The sequence below is a fragment of the Sceloporus occidentalis genome, unplaced genomic scaffold (genome assembly GCF_023333645.1).
Source record: "Sceloporus occidentalis isolate IW3139 unplaced genomic scaffold, rSceOcc1.0.p SCAF_39, whole genome shotgun sequence".
NCBI lineage: Eukaryota > Metazoa > Chordata > Lepidosauria > Squamata > Phrynosomatidae > Sceloporus > Sceloporus occidentalis.
In genome coordinates this window covers 2,382,184-2,401,598 of record NW_028317019.1, presented here as the reverse complement: position 1 = coordinate 2,401,598, position 19,415 = coordinate 2,382,184, and the positions used below count along the sequence as shown (strand labels likewise).

At 44.8% G+C, this 19,415-nt stretch overlaps 2 protein-coding genes across 2 annotated transcripts in view; both read right to left on the bottom strand.

Moving 5' to 3' along the window:
* The window catches only part of LOC149290402 (uncharacterized), a 42,707-nt gene extending 36,876 nt beyond the window's left edge, over positions 1 to 5,831 (bottom strand). Inside the window, exon 1 of the mRNA XM_089489321.1 lies at positions 5,754 to 5,831. Coding sequence (XP_089345447.1) covers positions 5,754 to 5,831 — 78 coding nt within the window. The remainder of the gene's footprint in view (positions 1 to 5,753) is intronic.
* Positions 5,832 to 11,122: 5,291 nt separating this feature from the next.
* Positions 11,123 to 18,591, bottom strand: LOC149290401 (uncharacterized). Its single transcript, XM_089489320.1, has 3 exons — positions 18,574 to 18,591; positions 15,998 to 16,118; positions 11,123 to 12,321 (listed from the first exon to the last, which is right to left on the bottom strand). The coding sequence occupies exons 1-3, from the start codon at positions 18,589 to 18,591 to the stop codon at positions 11,261 to 11,263; spliced, it is 1,200 nt and encodes a 399-aa protein (XP_089345446.1). The 3' UTR covers positions 11,123 to 11,260.
* Between the last annotated feature and the right edge of the window lie 824 nt (positions 18,592 to 19,415).

Below are 19,415 nucleotides of genomic sequence, written 5' to 3'. Positions count from 1 at the left end.
TCCAGTTTGGGACTGCTTTCACTGCCCTGGCTCAATGCTAGGGAATTCTGGGAACTGTAGTTTTATGAGACATTTAGCCTTCTTTGCCACAGAGCTCTGGTGCCACAGTAAACTACAATCCCCAGGATTGTCTTTGACTGAGCAAAGGCAGTTAAAGTGAATTCTAAGTGGATTATTTCTGCCATGTGATTTGGACCTCTATTAGTCTTTGAAGTTCCACAAGGCTTTTGGTTTTGAAGGGAAGAGTCTTATTATTATCATCATCATGACCATGATGATCGTCTTCATCATCATTTCACTGGGATTCAACTTCACTGGGATTCAACTTCAAGAAAATGGGGCCAGGATTGCAGTCCTAGGGTTGGTCCCAGCCTTCATCATTCATTCATTCCAAAGAAGTCAATGGAGAAGGGCTGGGTGGGACTCATGTCTCTCAATGATTTCAATGGGTCTACTTCTTTCCTTTTTTATTCTAATACTCTATCTAGAACAGGGGTAGGCAACTTTTTTGAGCCGGGGGCCGGGTTGCTGTCCCTCAGACAACTGGGGGGCCGAAGCCAATAAATAAATAAATAAATAAATAAATAAATAAATTTTTAAAAATTTTAAATAAATAAATAAACTGGGACAAATGTAGGACAACATTTTCAAATGGTGGACACTTTTTTAAAAAAAGTGGAGGACATGCAAAAAAAATTGCTGATTTTTAAAAAAATGTTAATATAAATGCATGTTTCTGAGGCATCTATAGACAATTGCCCCCCTTGCCCCTGCACGCGAGAGGCCAAAGGCCCCGGCGACAATCAGCGGCAAGACCGGGCTGGGGTCGGTCCCAAGGCCTTGCCGGGCCGCATCCGGCCCGCGGGCCGCAGGTTGCCTACCCCTGATCTAGAATCATATTGTACAGACAATCGCAGAGGAATAAGCACAACATTAAATCCAATAACAATAGTAAATGCAACATAGAAATGCCTATAGATCTATATTCTTGCATTTCCTCATGGTTTGTTGTTAACTTTCTGAAAGCTTAATTTTTTAAAATTTCTTCAAATATACTTTATTTATGAAAAATTACAATCATTGATATCAACAGATCCTTTTCAAAAACAGATAATAAAACATACCCATCCTAAATTACTTCTGATATATACATTATGTACATCTTTGAATACTACTATCTTATCTAATTCTACCTATCTCTTCCTATGGCTAATTACCATTATCCTCCATTACCTCCTAAACTACATCCACTAGCTCCTATCTTTTTTCTTTTATGACTTTCCATAGAATCCTTTTCCTATTAATATGGAATCCTAAACTTCCTTTAATTACCCCTTTAGAGTATTGCCCCCCGGAACTAATTTCTCCTTCATATACTGTTCGCTTATACTTCAAGCTCCGTCTGTATTGTAACCGCTTTTTCTCTCTGTAAGTATTCCTTCCAAGGTTTCCATACTTGGTAAAATTTATTCAAGGTGCCTTTCCTGAGTAGTGTAGTCAGTTTGTCCATCTCTAAATAATCCATGACTTTCAGTCTCCATTCATCTATCGTCGGACTTTCCTCCACTTTCCAATATTTGGCCAATGATACTCTTGCCGCCACGATCAGAAAGAAAAACAATTTTTCATTTTCTTTATCCAAATCTAAAGTGTCTGTCAAGTTTAAGAGATACAGCTTAGGTCCGGCTTTTTCTCTAATCTTAATTATTTTTCCAATCTCTTTATGAATCTTCCTCCAATATTTTTCTGAATTACTACAGCCCCACCAACAGTGTAAGTATGTTCCTACTTTTGTTTTGCATTTCCAACACATTTTTGATATTTTATATGGTGTTAAATACCACCTATACATTGTTTTGTATACATTTTCTTTTAACATTACACTTTGTGTATATTTAAGTTTTGTCTGCCACAAATTTTCCCAATGTTCCAATTGAATCCGTTCCTTCAAATCTTGTGCCCATTTAATCATAAATTCCTTGACTGTTTCTTGTTCTAATTCATACTTTCTAATTAAATTGTATAATTTGGAAATTTGTTTTGTGGGGTCTTCTATTATTTTTTCTGATTCTCTCTCGACCGAACCAATTCCACCTTAATATCCGTTAGAAATCTCTCCCTCAACTGTCTGTAGGTGAACCAGTTGCATGAGAAGCCTTCTTCAATCAACTCTTCCTGAGTTTTCATAACTCTCTCCCATTCTTGAAGTTTAGAGATATCCTTATATGTCACCCAGGGATTTTTTTCTTTCCAATTCCTCTCTCTTAAATAGTGCCTCATTAGACGAGGTCCAAAGTGGTAATTGGGGACACCATCTATTCCTGTATTTATTCCAAATTCTTAAAAGGATTCTCCTGATTATGTGATTATTAAAATTTGCATCTATCTTAATTTTGTTGTAGAATAAGTATCCGTAAATCCCAAATTTTAAATCCATTTTTTCCAAATGTATTATTCTTTCATTTTGAAGTTTAACCCAGTCCAATACCCAATCCAACACACAGGCATGGTAATACCATTTTAAATTCGGGAGGGCAAGAGCCCCTCGAACCACTGAGTCTTGTAGTACTTTTGTTTTTATTCTTGCTTTTTTCCTATCGCAAATGAATTTAGAAATTTCTTTTTCCCATTTCTTAAAAGTCAAGTCATTGCCAATTATTGGGAGAGTTTGAAATAAAAATAAAAATTTGGGAAGCACCGCCATCTTAATTATCGCTATCTTACCCATCCACGAAATATGTAATTTAGCCCATTTTTTCAAATCTAATTTGATACCTTTCCACATCGTTTTATAGATGTTCTTAAATAATTCTATATTTTTGATATTAATATTACCCCTAAATATTTTACTGATTTAACTATATTGAAACCTAATTTTTCTTGTAGGGACTTCCTTTCTTCTTTATTCAGATTCATCGTCAAAATGCTTGTTTTTTCTATATTTACACGATAACCCGCTACTTTTCCAAATTTCTTTAATATTTTTAAAATATGTTCAATGCTCTCTTCTGAATTTGAAATAGTCAGGACCAAATCGTCTGCATACGCACGTAATTTATACTCTTCCCCCTTCAGTTTAAATCCTTCAATTGATTAATCTTCTAATAATAATAATAATAATATGTTTTATTTATAGACCGCTATTCCGCGATGATCATAGCGGTGTACAGTAAAATCGTTAATACAATAAAAATGCAGTTAAAGGAGGGAGAAGTCTCATCCTTCAGGCAGTCCAAGATGTTGCTGGTCTGCCTGCTGGCTCCCTCTGAGGCCGAGATGACAGTTGAGGAGGGAGGGGCCTCTTCCTTCGGGCAGTCCAAGGTGTTGCTGGGTCTGCCTGATGGCTCCCTCTGAGGCCGAGATGACAGTTGAGGAGGGAGGGGCCTCTTCCTTCGGGCAGTCCAAGATGTTGCTGGGTCTGCCTGATGGCTCCCTCTGAGGCCGAGATGACAGTTGAGGAGGGAGGGGCCTCTTCCTTCAGGCTGTCCCTGATGTTGCTGGGTCTGCCTGATGGCTCCCTCTGAGGCCGAGATGACAGTTGAGGAGGGAGGGGCCTCTTCCTTCAGGCAGTCCAAGATGTTGCTGGGTCTGCCTGATGGCTCCCTCTGAGGCCGAGATGACAGTTGAGGAGGGAGGGGCCTCTTCCTTCAGGCTGTCCCTGATGTTGCTGGGTCTGCCTGATGGCTCCCTCTGAGGCCGAGATGACAGTTGAGGAGGGAGGGGCCTCTTCCTTCAGGCAGTCCAAGATGTTGCTGGGTCTGCCTGATGGCTCCCTCTGAGGCCGAGATGACAGTTGAGGAGGGAGGGGCCTCTTCCTTCGGGCAGTCCAAGATGTTGCTGGGTCTGCCTGATGGCTCCCTCTGAGGCCGAGATGACAGTTGAGGAGGGAGGGGCCTCTTCCTTCAGGCAGTCCAAGGTGTTGCTGGGTCTGCCTGATGGCTCCCTCTGAGGCCGAGATGACAGTTGAGGAGGGAGGGGCCTCTTCCTTCAGGCTGTCCCTGATGTTGCTGGGTCTGCCTGATGGCTCCCTCTGAGGCCGAGATGACAGTTGAGGAGGGAGGGGCCTCTTCCTTCAGGCAGTCCAAGGTGTTGCTGGGTCTGCCTGATGGCTCCCTCTGAGGCCGAGATGACAGTTGAGGAGGGAGGGGCCTCTTCCTTCAGGCTGTCCCTGATGTTGCTGGGTCTGCCTGATGGCTCCCTCTGAGGCCGAGATGACAGTTGAGGAGGGAGGGGCCTCTTCCTTCAGGCAGTCCAAGATGTTGCTGGGTCTGCCTGATGGCTCCCTCTGAGGCCGAGATGACAGTTGAGGAGGGAGGGGCCTCTTCCTTCAGGCAGTCCAAGATGTTGCTGTGTCTGCCTGATGGCTCCCTCTGAGGCCGAGATGACAGTTGAGGAGGGAGGGGCCTCTTCCTTCAGGCAGTCCCTGATGTTGCTGGGTCTGCCTGATGGCTCCCTCTGAGGCCGAGATGACAGTTGAGGAGGGAGGGGCCTCTTCCTTCAGGCTGTCCCTGATGTTGCTGGGTCTGCCTGATGGCTCCCTCTGAGGCCGAGATGACAGTTGAGGAGGGAGGGGCCTCTTCCTTCAGGCAGTCCAAGATGTTGCTGGGTCTGCCTGATGGCTCCCTCTGAGGCCGAGATGACAGTTGAGGAGGGAGGGGCCTCTTCCTTCGGGCAGTCCAAGATGTTGCTGGGTCTGCCTGATGGCTCCCTCTGAGGCCGAGATGACAGTTGAGGAGGGAGGGGCCTCTTCCATCAGGCAGTCCCCGATGTTGCTGGGTCTGCCTGATGGCTCCCTCTGAGGCCGAGATGACAGTTGAGGAGGGAGGGGCCTCTTCCATCAGGCAGTCCCCGATGTTGCTGGGTCTGCCTGATGGCTCCCTCTGAGGCCGAGATGACAGTTGAGGAGGGAGGGGCCTCTTCCTTCAGGCAGTCCCTGATGTTGCTGGTCTGCCTGATGGCTCCCTCTGAGGCCGAGATGACAGTTGAGGAGGGAGGGGCCTCTTCCTTCGGGCAGTCCAAGGTGTTGCTCTTCTCTTATTTTGTTTAACAGTACCTCCAGGAAAATTATAAATAGCAGTGGAAAGCTTAATAAATTGTTATTATTACATTTTTGAGACTCCATTATAAACATTTTCCCCGATTTGATTTCTTTCCAGTCAGTTCCACCTGTAATGGTTGAATCTCATTTCATCTAGAAATAGTATAATGTGTAATATCTTCCCTATGCACAAGTTGAGAGGTTCAAGTATCGAAGAGAAGCTCTTCAACGGGTCTATTTTGAGTCTGGCTGGAAAAAAAAAAATCAAACCAGGAGTACTTTTTTGGGCTATTCAGCCATGTTCTAGAAGAGTTTATTCCTGACGTTTCGCTGATATCTGTGGCTGCCATCTTTAGAGAATGCTGACCTGGAAGAGAATGGGTATACACACACACACACACACACACACACACACTGTGTGATCCTGGGTAAGGAGAAGTGATTCCCGTGTTAATCTGTGTATTGCTCTGTTATTGATGGCCTGGCTTCAGGGTTGGGGGATATCACCAGTGTGTGCATTACAGTTTTCAGTTCTTCACGTTCCAGGAAGGGGTGTAGATAGCGTATCAACTGAAGCTAATAACAGGCATTCATGGCCATCATATCTATCTGAGCCAACGTCTGGAGCGATGGATCCAGGAGCACCCCTAAACTGCAAACACAGTCCTTTAGGAGAAGTGTGACCCCATCCACAGATGGATTGCAGGTGACAAACCTCCATATCTGGATTAGGATCTCCAACAACGAGCAGCTCCATCTCATCTGGATTCAGCTTCATTCTGTTTTTCCTCATCTAGACCATTACTTTCTCAAGACATTCACTCAGAGGGTAGATGCCTTCCTTAGTTGACACTGAGGTCTGGGGCATGAAGAGATATAGTTGGGTGTCATCAGCGTACTGATAGCACCCCACTCTATGCCTCCAGATGATCTCTTCCAGCAGTTTCATGTTTATGTTAAACAGCATTTGGGACAGGATGGCACCCTGGAGAACACCAGATTTAATTTCCCTCTTAGAGGACCAACTGTCCCCAAGCATCACCATCTGGAATCTACTGAAGAAATAGGACCAGAACCACTGCATTGCATTGCCCCTGATGTCCAATTCCCTCAGGCGTTCCAGAAGGATACCACGATTGATGGTTCTGAAAGCCACTGAGAGGTCCAAAAACACCAGCAGAGTCACACTTCCCCATCAGTACTCAAGTGGAGATCATCTACTAAGGTGACTATAGCAGTCTCAACTCCGTATCTGGTCTTGAATCCAGTTTGAAATGGGTCTAGACAATCTGTTTCATCCAAGACCGCTTGGAGTTGAAGAGCAACTGCCCTCTCAACCACCTTGTTTAGAAATGAAAGATGGGAGAACGGTCTTTAATTGTTCATGTCCAAGGGATCTAGGGAGGGCTTTTTCAGAAGTGGCCGGGCCTCTGCTTCTTTTAAGCAACTTAAGGGCCTGAACAGACAGGCCAAAATAAAGCTGCTTCGGATCACTTTGGAGGTATGCTGTTTAAATGCTGCATGTGTCCTAAGATACCAGAAGCCACACCAAAGCCATGCTCCATTCCTAAGGACTGGGGGGGGGGGGGTAGCTTTGGTGCAGCTTCTGGCCTCTTAAGATACGTGTGTAATTTAAACATCATATTCAGTGAGTCACTGGACACCTCATCTATAGCCTCTCCAATAACACTGGCGTCCAATTCAGCTCTTATCTGAGAGATGTTATCTGTGAAATGGTCATTTAAAGCATCACAGTGAGGGGTGGAAGGCTCTAATATTGAGTTCCTGGGGGAAGATGCCTGAGTCATGTCCCAGATTCCCTCCCCCCCTTTAACCATCCCTCTATGCTTCTCTTCCCTTGGCACTTTCACTCCTTCACTCCTTCATTCTCTTCCTTTAACCTAGATCTCTTTGAGGGGGGTCCAAGGCCCCCCAGGGGGATATTCTTTCTGGGGCTGAGGGTCTCTCTACAGGTCCTTCTCCGCAAGGTTGTTGTGAAGGGAAAGGTATGTATGTGTGGGGGTGCCTAATCCCGTGGGCCTTCAAGCCAAGTTCCCAGGTTGCCAGGGGGGTGTCAGTTGTTTCCCCCATCTCCCTTCTCTTGGATTTGGCCTCTACGTCTCTTCTCCCCCCCCCCCAGACATACCCCCTCCCCCAGAGATACCCCCCATGTTGTTTCTAATGCTATTGAAGCCTATGCTGTGTGATGCTCTTTATTAGGCACAAAAATCTCCCCCAAAAGAGGCATCAGAAGGGAGGGTCTCTCCTCTGCCTCACTTTCCAGGAGGAAGGGGGCTCCTCAAAGTCCTTTTTACCTTTGTATCCCCCTCCCCTCCATGGCCATACCTCTCTTCAAGGGTCAACCTGCACCCTTTCCTGGAAGTAAAGGACCTAGAAACTGTTGTACATTCACTGGTAACTTCACAACTTGATTTCTGTAATGCACTCTACATGGGACTACCCTTGTGCCTAGTCCGGAAACGTCAACTAGTGTAAAATATGGCAGCCAGGCTGGTCGCCGGAAAAACTAGGAGTGACCGAATAACACCCATCCTAAAATCTCTACACTGGCTGCCTATTCGTTTCCAGGCACAGTACAAGGTGTTGGTTACTCAACTACAAGGCTGACTCAACTGCCCCCTCCCCGAACCCTATTTTAGAACCATCGATAGCCTGCTGTGATGAATTTAACAACTTCTTCGCGGATAAAATCTCTCAGCTGAGGGCTGATCTCGACGCCAGTATTTTGCCAGAACCTATAAGAGAGGTATCCAGAGACTCTGTGGACTCTATTAAACTGGATCACTTTGACTTTGTGAGTACCGAGGAAGTGGACAAGATTCTTCAAAGTGTAAGGAAGATGACTTGCTCTCTCGATCCCTGTCCTTCATGGTTGGCAGCCCAAGGAGGAACAGCAGTTACTTCCATGCTCCGCTGTATAATTAATTCATTCTTCAGGGAGGGACAATTTCCATCAAGTCTAAAGACAGCAATAGTAAAACCATTGCTAAAAAAGCCCTCTCTGGACCCCCTATCCCGGAATAACTATCGACCGGTATCACTGCTGCCTTTCCTGGGGAAGGTGATCGAAAGAGCGGTTGCTCTCCAGCTTCATGGGATCTTGGAAGAAACAGATTTTCTAGACTCATTTCAAACCGGCTTCTGGGCGGGCTATGGAGTTGAGATGGCCATGGTTGCCTTAGCCGATGATCTCCGTCTGGGCATGGACAGGGGAAGCATGTCCCTGTTAATGCTTTTGGACATCTCAGCGGCTTTCGATACCATCGACCATGGTATCCTTCTGGAATGCCTGGGGGAGTTGGAAATCGGAGGCACTGCACTCCAGTGGTTCCGTTCCTATCTCTTGGGTATATTCCAGATGGTGCAGCTGGGGGACGTGTGCTCCAACAGGAGGGCACTTACATCTGGTGTCCCTCAGGGAGACATTCTGTCCCCCATGCTATTTAACATCTACATGAAACCGCTGGGTGAAATCATCTGGAGACACGGGGCGCGGTGTTATCAGTATGCTGATGACACCCAAATATGTTTCTCTGTGTCTCCGACTGATGCAGTGACTAGGGATGGCATCTCTCCTCTAAATGCTTGTCTGGAGTTGGTAATGGGCTGGATGAGGGAAAACAAACTCAGTCTGAATCCAGAGAAAATGGAAGTACTTGTGATAGGCTCTCCTGGTCGGGGTGAGGTAATTTGTCCACTTGTCCTGAATGGGGTCACGCTTCCCCTGAAGGACACAGTCCGCAGTCTGGGGGTGCTCCTGGATTCGTCGCTCCACTTGACTTCTCAGGTGGATGCGACGGTCAGGGGCACCTGTTATCAGCTTAGACTGATACGCCAGCTGCGACCCTACCTCGACCGGGGGGACCTTGAAACTGTGGTACATGCTCTGGTAACCTCTCGATTGGATTTCTGCAATGCGCTCTAAATGGGGCAACCCTTGTACCAAACTCGGAAGCTTCAAATAGTTCAAAATATGGCAGCCAGGTTGGTCTCTGGATGTTCCAGGGCCAACCACATAACACTGATTCTGAAAGACCTTCATTGGCTGCCTGTTCGCTTCCGGGCACAATACAAGGTGTTGGTTATGACCTATAAAGCCCTAAATGGCTTGGGCCCAGGGTACTTGGAGGACCGCCTCTCCCCATATAATCCGCCCCGCACTCTCAGGTCATCTGGTAAGGATCTGCTGAAAATCCCTTCCTCCAGATATAAGTCAACCTCACAGAGAGCTTTTTCCATCTCAGCACCTGAGATCTAGAACACCCTTCCAGAGGATCTCCGTGCCACCTCCACTTTAGATCTCTTTAAAAAGAGATTGAAAACTTTTCTATTTCATCAAGCTTTCCCCGAAGTCCCATGTTAACGTGATCCTTCCCTATAATTGTGTGATAACTTCAAATATTTCAGCTGGCGTGATTGTGTTTTATCGGTTTTAATATGGAATATGTATTTTGTATTGTTTTATTAGCCTTTGTATGAATTGAGTATTGATCATTGCATTTTTATCTTGTATTGCATATTGAATGTTTTGTACACCGCTGTGATCTAATTTTGGAATAGCAGTATAGAAATAAAACTTATTATTAACTTATTATTATTATAACCTTTAAAGCCCTGCATGGCTTGGGTCCAACCTATTTGAGGGATCGCCTGCTCCCATATAATCTGCCCCGCACCCTCAGGTCCTCTGGGAGGAATCTATTGCAACCAGGGCCTTCTCTGCAATTACTCCCAAACTATGGAACGGTCTGTGAGACGAGATCCGTCAAATTGCCAGCTTAGACAACTTTAAAGAAGCTGTCAAGACGGATCTCTTCCGGCAGGCCTTTCCTGAATAAAAGTGCCGGCCACAGAATGACTGCCCCCCACATCATGTATTAGCCCACTGGTTTGTCCTCGCTGTATTTTTTATTGTGTTTTTAATAGATATTTTAACATGTTTAATCCTGTTTTAAGGGGGGGAATTTGGGACATAATTTTGTAAATGTGGATTTTAATGTGTTGTGAGCCGCTTTGATTGTCTTGTCACAGAAAAGTGGGATACAAATAAAAGATTTATTTATTTATTATTTATACCCCCTTCCCCAAGTACCTGGGTCCCAAGGAAACCCCCAAGGAGGAGCTGGGAAGGAAAGAAGAACAGGAGGCCTGATAGGCCCCCTGCCTTTCTTTGGGGGAAGAAGAGGGGCTTCCTGCCTTCTTACAACACCCCAACTCTCCCCCAGAAGACCCTCCAGCCATTCCTCTGAATGGACGAGGGCTATCCCCACTTCACTCCCTCCCTCTGAACAGACTGTGAGGGTAGTAATGGCTTCAGGGGCTCAGACTGTGCATGCATAGATGCCCCAAAGGCCCCTCCTCAGCATGCGCAGGGATCGAAAGGCCCTTGCTGCTGATGCTTTTTCCACTGTCGGCCTTTGGAAGAAGGGAAAGAGTACGCCCTCCCTTCCTTCCTTTCTTCCTTCCGGAAAGGAGCCCGAGCTACAGAGCTGGACTCAGGAGGGAAAGGCTGGGAAGGCTCTGCTTTGTACATATAGCTCTTTCTCTCTCTCTCTCTCTCTCTCTCTCTCTCTGTGTGTGTGTGTGTGTGTGTATAAATTTATGTGTGTTTGCCTCTGTTTTTGTGGCTAGGAAAGGATCTAAGGCCTGAGGAAAGAAGAAAGTGTTGATTTTGTGCAAATGCAGAACTTCTGTGCATCAATGAGTACAGTGTGTTGAAACAACAAAGAACTTTATTAAGAACGCATAGTCAGAAATTCAGCATTTAAGTCAGAACTGCCCACCTCAAGCCAAAGAATACATTTAAACCCCAAAACCTAAAACTCCACCCTCTTTCAAACCTAGCCCCCACCTCCAATACCCACAGTCTATGCCCCACAGGTAACAAGGCCCCTTTTGCCATTCCCATAGACTAGCCCTTTCTGTTAATACTGGCCTCTAACTTTCATCAACCAACATCCCACAAATTCCAAAAGCTATCATTGCCATAACTATACTAGCCAGCTGCAACAAATCCCACCCCTCTATTCAGCTAACCTATACCACGACCAATAATCCCCAGTCAATCTTATAAACTAAAGCAAGGATATATACTAATAGCAATTAGAACCTAAACCTAACAAAATAAAATTTAAAAACATAAACAGACATACGGACAGACACACCTAACACAAAACATCACAATTCTTGACAAAAATAATGTTAGTTCACTTCTGGGATTTGTGTGGCTTTTCTCCTGTGTGTCACTAGTTGTGACTTCCAAGAAAAACATTTCCCACAATGCTGGCATTTGTATGGCTTCTCTCCTGTGTGGACTCTCTGATGTTTCGCTAGGTCTGACTTCTGAGAGAAACATTTCCCACAATGGTGGCATTTGTGTGGCTTCTCTCCTGTGTGGACCCTCCGATGCATCACTAGGACTGACTTCTGAGAGAAACATTTCCCACAATGCTGGCATTTGTATGGCTTCTCTCCTGTGTGGACTCTCCGATGTGTCACTAGGTGTGCCTTCCGAGGAAAACATTTCCCACAATGCTGGCATTTGTATGGCTTCTCTCCTGTGTGGCCTCTCCGATGCATCACTAGGACTGACTTCTGAGAGAAACATTTCCCACAATGCTGGCATTTGTATGGCTTCTCTCCTGTGTGGCCTCTCCGATGCATCACTAGGACTGACTTCTGAGAGAAACATTTCCCACAATGCTGGCATTTGTATGGCTTCTCTCCTGTGTGGACTCTCTGATGTGTCACTAGGTCTGACTTCTGAGAGAAACATTTCTCACAATGCTGGCATTTGTATGGCTTCTCTCCTGTGTGGATTCTCTGATGTCTCACTAGGTGTGACTGCCGAGAAAAACATTTCCCACAATGCTGGCATTTGTATGGCTTCTCTCCTGTGTGGACTCTCTGATGTCTCACTAGGTGTGACTTCAAATAAAAACATTTCCCACAATGCTGGCATTTGTATGGCTTCTCTCCTGTGTGGACTCTCTGATGTGTCACTATGTTTGACTTCAAAGAAAAACATTTCCCACAATGCTGGCATTTGTATGGCTTCTCTCCTGTGTGGACTCTCTGATGTTTCACTAGGTCTGACTTCTGAGAGAGACATTTCCCACAATCCCAGCATTTGTATGGCTTCTCTCCTGTGTGGACTCTCCCATGCATGACTAGGACTGACTTGTAAGCAAAATTTTTCCCACAGTGATGGCATTTATGTAACTTCTTTGTTGTGTGGATTCGCTCACGACTGACAAGTTCTTCTGTAAAGGAGAACAATGACAGAGAAGACTGAATCTCAGCGTTAAGAGAGGAAGGTGTTACTCCAAGATTTAGCCCTACATTCACCCCTCCCTATTTCAGGTTAAATTAATAAAGTTGGTGTGAGTGACCCGACATGACCCTGTTCTGGATGCCCCCAAATCCATATAATGGTTGTATCCTTACTTATAGGAGCTTGCAAAGAAGAGATTGTAGGGAAACTGCCATAAGGAAATCAGTGGAAGCAGAAAATCAGGCAGTTGAAAAAATTCCATTAAATATATGTAAAAATATTTTGATTGAAAAGTGGCATCGTATCTTGTGAGACGGCCATAGAGTCCTGATCCAGACCCTAAGGCATGATGCAAGCTAACTGCAGAAGACGCTTCATGCTGTGTGACACAAGGAGATGCCTCACAACCAATACAGTATACAGCTCACATGCGGACTGATGTGGGTTGGAGTTGGGTGTAGAAGAGATTGTGAAGTTGATGGAAGTCAGTGAGGAGAGCTGGTACATATTTGTTTTCTATTCCAACTCAAGATAAAGAACCTCCAAGGACTTGGAGGAAATCAACTGTGTCTATGAGTTATTTTTAAGTGTGGCAAATAATCAGTGCATTGCCAATACCTATATCTGGAGATTTTCTTCTGTTCTCTGCTATGTTATTGTTGATCTCTGGGAGTGTCACCTTCAGATTGTGCCATACATTGGCTTGTGAATGGAACCCAAATTCAGAGCCAAGAAGGACCTGAGAGCCAGTGTGATGATCCTTTTTGGCTGAAGAATTTCCACCAAGGACCCACTGCATTTAATTCAGTTTAAGACAATTCTTTCCCCACCCAGGAAACATTCTAAAGCAATTTAAACCTTTTTGAATGTTTTGTTTCTGCCCCCAAGCAACAATTTCAGTATAAATATCAGCCCCAACTGACTAGTCTTCAGCATCAGTCCAGTTGCAGAGAGACACTCCATTGGTTTACATTGCTAAACACCTCACTACACTCGCCAGCCTCACTTGTCATGGGAGTTACTGACTTCTCTCCCCATTCTGGACCCTCAGCAATTGCAATCAAGTTCCATCTAGGTAATGTATTACCATTAGCAAAGCCTTGCACTATTCACCGCGACCACCTTTGTTACCTAGTTCTTGTGTATGTTCATGAACACTTAGATGTATGTGTGTGTGTGTTTTGTTTTCCCCTTAAATGAAACACAGAAACCTATTTGAAATGCCTTTGGAGTCTGTGTGCTTTGGGGCCTGATATAGTTGGGATGAATCCCGAGATCACTGTTGCCCCAATCTCTCCTTTGAGCTAAGCATGAAATTCCCCTAAAAGCATAGCACTTGCGGGTGTCCTCCCCAGACTCCAGCATTTCGGGTAACAAAGCACTTCTGGAATCAACCATGGAGCCAAGCAAGCTCAGGTTGGAAAAGAAACATGAGAGAAAAAGGAATTTTTTTCTGTCCCTCTTTCCTCTCTTCATAGACATTGCTCATAATTGCTAAATATGTTAGAAAACAAGGGCCTGAACCAGTTCTCACCAGTTCAGGTCTTAAAATCTGTCGAGTTGGTGGCTGCCTCCCAATCCCCAAGGCCCCTCTCCTGGCCCTTCCTAGAGATCCCTTCCTGTCTGCACAGAGCTAGGCGATCCTGGCTTTGCTCCTGCCTTCCCCTCCTGGCTCCCAGAGGCCTGATCCCCTTCCTTTTCTCTCTCTGCTCTCCAGCCTTCACTCTTGGTCATCTGCACTGCTTCTGCATTTCACCTTCACCATCTCTTTCCTGCTTTTCTGTTTTTCACATTCCCTCCATCTCTCTATCACAGACACACACCCACAGAGTGTGATGCACAAAAGGGACACTTTGAGACTCATTTCTTGAGAAAGGCAGGACAATCAATTTACAAATAATGCATTAGGAAAAGCAGAATAAAGGGGCTGGGACCTGGATTCCAGTTTTGGTGAGGTTCAAGGAGAGCCTTAAAACAGCTTTAAGACAACTCCAAGACAGGGATGGACTACTGTTGGGGACTGGGGAGAGTCACATTGGCCGCCACAGGATCTTGAGGCAACCCCACATTGTGTTGCCTAAAAATATGGCATAATATTTTGCCCCTCAATATTCCACAGCATCCCATTGGGGAAGTGGAGGCCATTTGGCACTGCTGGGCCCTCTCTGGGCCACTGCAGGGCCAAGGGAGGCCTTTTTCCCACAAAGCCTCTCCAGAGCCTGGAAAAGTGGAAACAAAAGCCAGGAAACTTGTTCAGGAATGGGCTGAGGACCATTTAGGGGCAAAAAGCATTAATATCCATGGCTCCTTCCCACAAAATTCCAGAATTAGCAGTTTAGGGTTGGATATCCTTACAAAGTGGAGAATAATAGTGCCTCACTAAAACTAAAAATTCCAAGATTCCACAGGAATATGTTTTGACAATTAAATAATGTGTGAAAGGGAACTAGGAATGGTAGTAGAGCACAAGTTGGGCATGTGTCATCAGTGTGATGCAGCAGCTGAAAAGGCCAATGTGATCCTAGGCTGTATCAATAGGAGTACAGTGTCAAGATCAAGGAAAATAATAATGCCACTCTATTCTGTTTTGGTAGGGCTCACTTGCAATAATCCTGTGTCCAGTTCTGGGCACCACAAGTCAAACAAATGCTGAGAAGCTGGAGCATGTCCAGAGAAGGAAAACCAAAATGTTGAATGGTCTGAAAACCATGCTCTCTGAGGAACGACTTAGGGAGCTGGGTATGTTTAGCTTAGAGAAGAGACGGTTAAGAGGGGACATGACAGCCCTATTGAAATGTTTGTAGAGATGTCATATTCAAGATGGAGCAGGCTTGCTTTCTGCTACTCCAGAAAAAGAACATGGAACAATGGATGCAAGCCACAGGGACAAGAGATTCCACTTAAACTTTAGGAGGATCTTCCTGACAGTAAGAGCTCTTCAGCAGTGGAATATAGGCCCAGTACTGACCATGGAAAAGGGGTGGTCTGCAGCTGCCCCTTTCCATGGAGGATTTGAGCCAGGGCAGCGATACTGGCAGCCAAGAGGCCCCAATCCACCACAATTCCAGGCCATGGAGAAGTGGCAAAATGCTGCTTCCCTGTGGTCTGGAAATGGATGTCCTTGGGGTTTCATGCCCCTGGACACCATGGGAGCCAGAGCTATGGCAGAAAGGGGCCTCTCTCCCTGCCATCATTCTCGCAGCCGTTTGGTGGCTGTGAGAACGAGGTGCGTGCCCAGAAGGAGCTCTTTCAGGTTTAGACATGGTGCGTGCATGACATCATAATAGCAGTGCCCATGTACACAGGGCGCTGGCATTATGGCGCTGCTGGTATGTATTAAGGTTAGGGAGCATGTACATGATGCGCTCTTCCCAACCCTAATACCGGTACTGGTACGCCGCTTGTTGACGGTCTGTACTGCGCCATATTCCCTCAGAGTTTGGTGCTCTTTCTTTGCAGGTTTTTAGACAGAGACGGGATGGCCATCTCTCAGAGATGCTTTGAATGCCTATTCCTGCATGGCAGAGGATTGACCCGGATGGTCCTTGCAGTCTGTTTCAACTCTTTGATTCAATAATTCTAAAGTGGAATTATAGCGTTCTGACATTGAATTATGAAAGGGCCCTCAGTCTCCACAGGAAGGGCAATGGATTCAGCTTCCTTACCCACAGAGGCCACATTTTCATAATTCTCCATCATCACAGAACTGTACATAAGTTTCTGCTTCTTTGTCAACAGTTTCCATTCCTCCTCGGTGAAATATATCGCCACATCCGCAAAGGTCACCTGCAATAGAAAATAGCCCTCATCCAGAGAATGACCAATAAAAAAAGGGGGGGGGGAGCACATGGTGCATTGCAAATATTATTTCAACACTTCAGAATTCAGTCCAGCAAATAAACTTTAAAGTCTGCAAGCAAGCAAAAAGCTAAAGCCTCTGAGATCCAGATTGTCTTGAACCCTTTCAATATAATATACAATATAATAAAGAATATAATTTAGGCCATTTCTGGGATATTATTGATTGATTAAGATACTGACTATCCAGACATGTATAGTACATTTAGTCACCAATGAATTATAGTGCATTTAGCCATATCTCACCTAATTTCAGAGGCAAATTTCATTTTTAAAAAACAGTTCTGGGGAGTAATCTGGCCTTGAGGGCCACTGGGCCCACCCTCAATTTAGCTCCAGATATATTCTTCCATATCCCTCAGCATTTCAGAGATGGGGAAAGAAAGACACATCTGGATAAGCAACACCAAAAGGGGGTCAAGATGGCCAAAGTTGTTAATGATGAAGATCACAAAAGTGAGGAAGGGTACAGCAGTTTGACTTGGACCCCAACTCCTGGCAAGGGCAAGACCCTGCCCCTTCTCTCCTCCCTTCTCCTCTTTTGAGTTGTTGAGCTGCACACATCTTTTGAACTTGGAACACATTTTGCAGCAACTGAACTGAAGGGAGAAAGTGTGAGGAGGAGAGAGAACTAGGACATTTTCAAAGCCCCTGAAAAAATGAGGTGACAGAGGATTAACCAGGACTCTCTCTGCCAAACTGGGACAGTATGTTCTCCGCTTGCTTTCATGAGGTGGCCCAGCAGGGACACAAATGAAACTAATAGTCAGAAAATTCTTCTCTATGCTATAATAGCAGCAAGGTCAGTGTTTGCAAAACAATGGAAAAAAGAAGAATGTCCTACAATTGAAGAATGGGGATTGAAAATGTTAAGATTTTTTCGAAATGAATAAATTGACTTACTTTGTAAATAATAAATCATTAGATAATTTCTACAAAGAGTGGAATGTTTGGAAGGAATATATTAAGTAATGGAATTTTTTGGGATGAGTCCTGTAGAATATGCCAAAAGAGTTGAAATGATATTGGAAAATATGAAATATAGAACATATGAAGGTAAATATATGAAGAAAAATAAATAAACAACACAGTGGTGATATTGATAACATAGTATATGGTATAAGGTGGAATGAAAAAAGTATAGAAAAGTAACGTGATAACGGGTATTCAAGCCTTTATTCAGAAGTATTAAGAAGCCATTGGTAAATAGTTGGTAAAGAGATAAGAGTTCAGTTAAAATAAAATGGTTTTTATTTTTGGAGAGATCTGGAGAACCAGGAAGTTTATTTAAAGAAATCTACATAAGTCTAATAGATAAAAGGGTTTGCTTCATAATGTAATTGGATTGTCATATGTCTTTTTGTCATTTGTAATTTTTAATATTTTCAATAAAAACTTTAAAAAAAGAAATTAATAGTCAGGGTGGCAACTTACAAAAGAGTTGTTGTACCTCGGCAACCTCTTTCTCTTGGAGCCCAACTCCCTCCGCTTGGCCCCTGTGTCAGCCATTAGGTAGAGAGGTCTTGGTGGCCTTGCACTTGGATCACGTCCAGCAAAAGATACCCCAAAGCAGTGTACAAGGGGGCCAAGATGAAGTTCCTGAGAAAAGAGACCAGGGTTAGGCTTGGTTTGGCAAGAAACCCTGTAGCACTCAAAGTCACAGAGATCAGCTGGTGACATATGCAGGTCACATATGCTTCCCTTCTGGGTACCGAAACACAGCTGGATGCTTCTCTAATATCTCGCACCCAACTCTCTCACCATGGTGGACCCGCATTCTCCCAGTGGCCAAACCAGTTGCACTCCATCGACCAGTGAAGCCGCTGGTCAGGCAGGGCAGGAAAGGAGCTCTCTCTTCTCAAGTTTCTTCCCTTCCATGGTAACCAGCCCTCCTCCCAGGATCAGGAGGCATCAGAGGATTGAGCTGATGGGAAGGGAGCACCCAATTCCCATGGCAGCCTTCTGCATGCAGAAAAGTCACAATTCGGAGAGTGTCTCTTCCCATGTGGAGAGTGCCCACTTTCCAAATGTTACCTGGCCATCTTGGCTTGGGAATATCCTGTTCCAGGCACATGCTGGCCTAAATCCTAGTCTGTATCCTATGCTTAGTCCTGATCAGAGTAGAATCACTGAATCGGTTGGATTTATCTATATGTGAACATCAGCAGTCACTTATGGGTTGAGTGAGTCTACACTCAAGGGTTAACCAACAGGATTCAGGACTCTTCAGATTTTTAAATGCAGGAATGCAAATTTTTCAGGCTGTGTCATCATCACTGATGAGAATTTGACTTCTCTTTCACACAGAGGAAAAGGAGGAAGACCTGCTTTGTGTCCCAGGTGGAGAAGCTCTAGCTCCTGGGCTGGATAAGACCTGCATTACCTTAAGGATCTGATCCATGGCCTCCCCTCATCATGGCCCCTCCTAATTTACACACTGGTGAAAATAATTATTTTATTTTTGCAAATGAGACCATTTACCTGAGCTTAACTGCTGTGTTTATATTTCGGTCAGAGATGGAGCATGAGGTGTGCATCACCTCTCTTTGTTTCCTGAAGGAACGCAGAAATTGATGCATGTACATTTGTGTGCACTGTTTCTGAATGAACCTATTGTCAAAATCACATTCACTTCACTTTACCTTGCATGTTTTTAAAAAGTCTGCACAATGCTGAAGGCGGTACATTTGAAAAAACAAAAGTCTATAAATGTATAGGTCTTTGATGGAACATTGCACTCTGGACTGTGGTCATTTTTAAGAAGTGAAATCATATGTAAATTCCATGAAACAAATATCTCACAAAGCTCTAATAAACAACACGTACACACACAGTCCCCACACAAAGGACTTACTGGCGCACTGTGTGTCTGGGTCTAGAAATCTCATTTCCACCTTCTAGGAAGACAGTGCTGCCAGAGACTGAATTTGGGGCTTTATGCCTGCAAAGCATGGGCTCAGTCTCTCAGCTGCAGCCCTTCCAAACAATCCTGGACTGAAGCATTTAAACAAAGGTCCTCTTTCAGCTCCAGGAATAAAGGCCTACCTTCAGTACAAAGACCCTGATTCCTGCAGCCGCAGAAAGGCCTCTTCTGCAGTCCTTTATGGCCGGAGCTTCCCTGGGTCAGAGGCCGTCTCCTCAGCCGTAGAGAAGGGTTGCTCTGAGTGCGAAGGAGATAAAGAACAAGAAGAAGAGGAGGAAAAGAGGAGAAAGAAAACTGAATCA